Here is a 6,883-nt window from a genome sequence, read left to right as displayed (position 1 = left end):
GCCCTAGTTGCAAGTATTGTGACATTTTCTTTTTCGAGAAATGTTGCAAATAAAAGAAAACGGAGGAGGTATATTATTGTGGATTTAACATTTGATGCTCGAAATACTAAGATTGACTTGGATCAAATATACTATTACAGTGGAGAGTTGGTGACCGGGGAGTGTAAAATATAATAGCCTCAACTCCTCAAGTGGACCGCGATCAGGGAAATAATACGACCGTTGCTCTCACCAAAGCCCTCAATCACCTTTTCTAATACATTCAAATTTCAAAACTTTACAAAGTCACATTGTCTGAAAGAAAGCCTGCCACATTTCTCGCAACTTCTCGGCTTCAAATTAAACCCACGCTCCCCAATTTCATTGGTATTAGAGCTTCATTATTCATTCAACTTTCCTACCAATTATATAATCTCATCTTTGTTTCTTTAAACCCTCCAAAACCCACCATTAATTTCATCCGAAAAATTGAAAAACGAAGTAATCTCAGCTTGAACAATGAAAGAAGAAATCGAAAAACCCAGAAAATTGAAGTTTTCTAATGAAAATCAGCCACCAAAGAATGTAAAATCAGGTAATAATTCATCTTCCAAGTTGAAATCGGCTTCTTCATGGGGTTCTCATATTGTAAAGGGTTTAGGAGGAGAGAGAAAAAGTAAGCTTCAAGCAACAACAATGGCAGCAGCAGCCAAAGTATCTGGGTCATCTCAATTGAAAAGCAGCAAATTAGGTGGGAATCGACCCGTTTCGAGTAAGGTAAAGAATAGGGGTTTAATCAGTGATTTATCTTGCTCTGTTGCAGCAACTCAAGTTCATCCTCATGCTTTACAGAATAGCATATATAGTAGTAAGCTTACGGTATCGTCGTCGCAAGATTTGTTTGTTGAGATTGAGAATTTGAGGACCCTTTTGAAAGAATCGAAGCAAAGGGAGTTTCAATTGCAATCTGAGTTGTCAGAATGTAGGAAAAATCAGAAGGTTTTGGAGTTAGAAAAGGAAGTTGAAGGTAAGAAGAATGAGGTTGAGAGCCTGACTAGGAAAATTAAACTGTTAGAATCTGATTTTAAGAATGGAATTGATGGGAGAGAAGATTGTGAGAATGAGGGGTTCATTGAAAAATCGAAAAAGCCGAAAAATGTTGAAATGGAAGTGGTTCAACTCCGGCGCCTTAACAAGGAGTTGCAGCTTCAGAAGAGAAATCTTTCCAGCAGAGTAGCTTCTCTGGAATCTCAGCTGTCAAATTGTGCAAAAAATTCTGAGGTAAATTTTTAATTTTCTCAAGTATTGTAAATTTCTCAGGTTGATCTTGATAAATGTTGTTTTAATTATGTTGTTTAAATACAATCTGGAAGTGGCTGCTTTCTGTTTTAATACTGTAATTGTACAAGTGCTGGACTCGGCCATAAGCAAGTGTCTTGCACTCGTGCTCGTGTTAGAGTGTTGAGTATCCGACATGGACAGTTGAGGTTAAAAGGAGATCCATGTGTAATATATAACTCCATTCTTGCACGGTCTCAACTTTTTCGATTGTAAAATCGAGCAACAAGTCGAGACTTATAAGATGAGCTCATGGTTGATATAGAATAATTAGGGTATAATATAGCTTGAATCTAGAAAGGTGATGTTTCTGATTTTACTAATTATGATAGCTGATGATAGAGCCAAACATGGCTAATCGCTTGGTCAAACTTGATAAGTTGATGCTGAAGTAAGTGTTTGCTGCGCAGCTAGAAGGTTTAGTATGTGTGTAGGCAATATAGTTTATTAACTTAGTGTTATCTGCTAATTTCCAAACACAAAAGGTTTAGTATGGCTTTATGCTCCATTCTGTTAAAATTATTTAAACAATTATGTACTGAACTAATGTTTGAATATGATTAGAGTGAAGTCATGGGGAAAGTAAAAGCAGAGGCATCATTATTAAAGCGTACAAATGAAGATTTGTCAAAACAAGTAGAGGGGTTGCAGATGAATAGATTGAATGAGGTTGAAGAGCTTGCTTACTTAAGGTGGGTTAATGCTCAATTACGCAATGAACTTCAAAACCCGTGTTTGTGTGGTGCTGCTGATGTGGAATCGAGCACTCAGTCCGAAGAAAATACTCCACCGGCTAGATATCCTCTAGAGTGCAGCAGTGCTAGGAGAGTGAGTGTTTTAAAGAAGCTTAATAGATGGCCTGTAACTAATGAAAATTTATCAAGTCAAGATTGTTCGATCGGTTCAATGCTTGAAAAAAGGTGGGAGGGACACATTGAAGATAATAGTTCAGGTAGAAGACACTCCATAAGTGGATCAAAATGTTGTGATGAGGACTTAATGATGAGTAGGAGAAGACAATCAGACAGGTTTATGTGCTTAAAAGAAGTGGAATGTAAGGGAGATACAGATGATTCACTAGATTATCAAAAGTTAGAAGCTATCAGTGTTTTTGCTCCAACGGAAGTTGAGAAAAGGGCCTTAAGGATTCCAAACCCCCCTCCAAGACCTTTTTCTGCAAAGCCAAATGAAGCAAAAGAAGCCAGTGATGGTCAGAGTCCTGTGGCACCCCCACCACCGCCACCTCCTCCTCCTCCTCCCCCACCTTCTCAAAGGTTTTCAGCAGGAAGTAATGTCGGAGCTGTGCAACGTGCACCACAAGTTGTGGAGTTTTATCATTCATTGATGAAGAGAGACTCACGAAGAGATTCATCGGGAGGAGCAGTATCTGATTCTCCTAATTTATCAAGTGTTCGAAGCAACATGATAGGAGAAATCGAGAATCGATCCTCATATTTGCTTGCTGTGAGTTCTCTATATCTATTTTTTCTTTCATCTTTCATGATTTAACATTTAACTTGCTAAAAGAGCTAGGGTTGTTCTGTATTAGCAAGTGCTTTTATCATTATTGGCTTTTTTGATTATAATGGTATTGTTTACATTCTGTATAGATTAAGGCAGATGTTGAGACTCAAGGGGAATTTGTTAATTCATTGATTCGAGAAGTTAATAGTGCAGTGTACCGAAATATAGACGATGTTGTGGCATTCGTCAAGTGGCTGGATGATGAACTGTGCTTCCTTGTGAGTAAAGTGTCATACAAAAATTACAAGTTTTGTAATTCTTTTGAAGTAAAAGCAGAAAATTTATGAATCAGAATATGTGTCTTGTGGTTTTATTATTTGTAAGGTGGATGAAAGGGCAGTCTTGAAGCACTTTGATTGGCCAGAAAAGAAGGCTGACACCTTGCGAGAAGCTGCATTTGGCTACAAAGATCTAAAGAAGTTGGAGTTGGAAGTCACTTATTATCACGATGATTCTCGATTACCCTGTGACATAGCCCTCAGAAAAATGGTTTCATTGTCTGAGAAGTAAGGACAGATTATTCTTCGGACATTGCATTTTCAATTGATAAAATTTTCTACTCTAGTTGATTTTATCTCAAGAATTTCTTTATATTTGATTTCAGGATTGAACGTACTATATACAATGTACTTCGAACAAAGGAGTCGCTGATAAGAAGTTGTAAAGAATTCCAAATTCCTACAGATTGGATGCTAGATAGTGGTATCATTAACAAGGTGTGTTTGTGTTTATGCTTATGCTGGAATATTTTCCTGTACTCATTAAAGGCTTATAATCACTCTGGTTACATAATTTTTGTCAGAAGTGCTTTCTCATATGATCATTGGGGAGGAACATGGGTGTAGAAACAATTAAAATCTCCTTACTATTTTCTAACAAAACATCGCATAATGAGCAAGTGAAAATTTCTCAATGACAACTTTGCGCAACAATTGCCACCAAACCAATGCCTTCATTAGTTTTGGCTGGTTCTCTAAAGAATATATAAAATACCATCCTTAATTGTTTGTTGATATAACCATAAAAATTGTGAATCAAGCTTTGCAAGAATAAAAAAAAAAAAAAATTGTCATCCTAGCATGCTAATAGTGCCATAGTGGCAATGTGACATAGCAATCAAGGTGTTTTTGATTCTCTTCCTTTTAATCTTACCTTATTCAGGTCTAGAGTCTTTCCTTGGTCATAGTGCTGTACTATCTTCTTGTGATACAGGCAAGGCAAGTGCCAAGAGGAGGTGTCTTGACATCTTTATCGGTACTCTGATCTTCGACGACTAGGAAGAGGGTGGGGTTGGAGAGTTCAGCAAATAAACAGTGAGGAAATAAGGACAGAGTCGTAAATATTGGTATTAGGACAATTCATATCTCATATATTAGAACATTAATTCAGCTGATAATTATCTTTCTTTCTGTCTTTTGTCTTTATAGAGAGAGCATAAAGTATTAGCACTTCTGTTCAGAAATAAACCAAAAACAACTACATAATGTTCTGACTAGAATGGTTCATAGCCTTGCTAAATTTTGCAACCAGATGGTGGACAATATAAAAATCCAGGCCTCTTGTCCTACGTGTGGAGACTGATATCCAGAGTAATAAAGATGGCGTTGTACTTTGAAGCTAGCTTCCCTGATTTTTTCGTTGGTTTATTCCACGTTTACTTTTGTTAGTAGCTGTATATTTGGAGTTTTAACTTTCAAGTCCCGCTACCCTTTCCCTAAATTCCCTGCTCCTCTCTCTTGTCACATAGTGTTAATAACAATAGGACCAGATGATTTCCTGTTTTGATCATTTTAGATTTTTAATTTAAGTAGAATCGTATTTTCAATTTAATAACGAAATCTGAATACTATACCTGCTACTAATTGATTATGTGTCCGCTATTTAGTACCAGGTCATGCATAGTGCATGGTTTCTTTTTAGGTCTGATAGTCTGTAGTCCATTTGTCACAAAAAGAAAAGAGTACAAGATTTTAGATGCTGATTTGTTACAGTTGGGGTTCTGGGAGTTGTTGCAGACAAGGATGTACTGAAACATTTGTCATTACCTCTTATTATCTATAACTAGTCTAGATGTATACTTCAAAAGGGGCATTTGCTTCAAATGCAAAGAAAATAGGAGAAAGTAACAAACTACCTCTAAAGTTTCACCGTTTTAATATTAAAGACATTTTGATGAATTTGCTTCGGATTTGCTAGTTGTTGCTGCTTCCTACTGTTTAGCCTTCTTATTCCCTTGTTGTTTGCCTGTTTGGGGTTGCTTCATCAAACTATCTAAGTAGTTGTTTCTTTGCTATGCATTCAAACACCCCAGTTGCATAAATTAATATTTCGTATCATTTAGTAAACTTGCTTCTCTGCTAATAATTGAATACTTGTACTCTTTTGTACTGAAAATTACGCTATTGGCTTATGCACGTGACCTTACCAGCACTGTTGCATCTGACTGCACTAGGTAGGAACCTCACCTTAATTGTCACAACATCAAATCTGCAATTGTACTGAAAATTACGCTATTGGCTTATGCACGTGACCTTACCAGCACTGTTGCATCTGACTGCAATAGGTAGGAACCTCACCTTAATTGTCACAACATCAAATCTGCATTCTGATTACATCAAAACTAGCTAACATAAATTCACCAATAAGGGAAATAATTAACATTACAACATCTGCAAATAATCTTAAATAATATTTCTCTAATAACTTTTCCTGATGCAGTTGATATTTGTTTATTCTAGGCCTAAAAGAAAGTTGTTGCACCATACATAAGATGAAACATTTTTTGGAAAATTGTAAGCAGGTTCTTCTGTTGTTAAACTCAGCATAACAATTTTATAAGTGGATACTAATTTGGTAAAAAGGTACAGTAGCTAATAAAAATTTTGTTGACTAAAAAAAATTGAGTTACATGATAACTCATGAATTTGAACTGTGTTCAACTAGTTATTTGCCTCTATTTCAGTTGATGCCCAATTGAATCTCGACTATCAAATTTGTAGTCTGCTTCACTGCTTCCCATATTTCTTAAGACCTTGTATTTTAAGCTTATATTTTGTTCATTGAATGTAATCGTATATTAAGGTAGGGCTGATTTTCATTTTGCTTCATTATATTGTGCAGGTAAAGCTTGGGTCTGTAAAGTTAGCAAAGAAGTACATGAATAGAGTGGCTACTGAACTCCAATCGCGATCATCACTTGAAAAAGATGTTGCTATGGACTACATGCTTCTTCAAGGAGTGAGGTTTGCTTTTAGAATTCATCAGGTTAGTCATAAAATCGCACAGATAATTGGTCTTACGAGCTAATTAAGATTCCTCAGCAGAATACGATGTAGATATTTGTTCTATCCATCCGATTCTCATTCTGTTAGACATGTACTTGTTGTATATGCTTTGTAACTTTTCCTTTCTCCTACGCCAATCACAGTTTGCTGGAGGATTTGATGCGGAAACCATGCAAGCATTTGAGCAACTCAGGAAACTTGCAAATGCATAGCGTTGAGTTAGCATATAGATTGCCCACATTACAGATTTTGTATCTTTCTATAATCATATTATTGTACATTTTTAGGATATAACGATTATAATTTTGTTTAGAGGGGAAGGGAAGACAAGGTTGGAGCCTTGGAGGCCACGGGAAGATGACTTTGTAAGGTATCTCAGTGAGCTTCTGCGTAGAGCACAAAGTAATGAATGTACTCAAGGGGTCTTAACCTCCTTTTTTGTATGTAAACTTAGCGTGACATTTCCTGTAATACTGTAATACAGAAGATGCTATTTCTAATGATATACAAACACTTTGTGTAATTGTGTTAAATTGTCTTCTAACCAATGCGATGCATGCAGCATGCTTCCATCATATCAACATACGAAGTTCATATTAAAATATAAAGTAGGAAAAATTAGAAAAAATAATCCCAACTTTCATCAATTTTGGTAGAATAATCCCAACTTTAGATTATACTGGAATAATCCGAACTTTTGGGGGTATTCTTTTTCTTCAATCCCAAATACCGGTTACCGGATGAATGGGTTTTTTTTT

The 6,883-nt window shown here is 36.1% G+C and overlaps 1 protein-coding gene across 1 annotated transcript; it reads left to right on the top strand.

Moving 5' to 3' along the window:
* Nucleotides 1-290: 290 nt before the first annotated feature.
* LOC145612108 (protein CHUP1, chloroplastic-like) lies at nt 291-6,624 on the top strand. The gene is made up of 7 exons (XM_081667480.1): nt 291-1,260; nt 1,882-2,781; nt 2,928-3,059; nt 3,166-3,347; nt 3,446-3,557; nt 5,962-6,105; nt 6,269-6,624. Exons 1-7 carry the CDS (start codon nt 499-501, stop codon nt 6,335-6,337), a joined length of 2,301 nt encoding a protein of 766 aa, XP_081523606.1. The 5' UTR covers nt 291-498; the 3' UTR covers nt 6,338-6,624.
* Nucleotides 6,625-6,883: the final 259 nt, after the last annotated feature.

The sequence above is a fragment of the Chenopodium album genome, chromosome 24 (genome assembly GCF_948465745.1).
Source record: "Chenopodium album chromosome 24, dcCheAlbu1.1, whole genome shotgun sequence".
NCBI lineage: Eukaryota > Viridiplantae > Streptophyta > Magnoliopsida > Caryophyllales > Amaranthaceae > Chenopodium > Chenopodium album.
The sequence above is the reverse complement of the archived record's forward strand: the minus strand, read 5'-3'. Positions and strand labels throughout refer to the sequence as shown.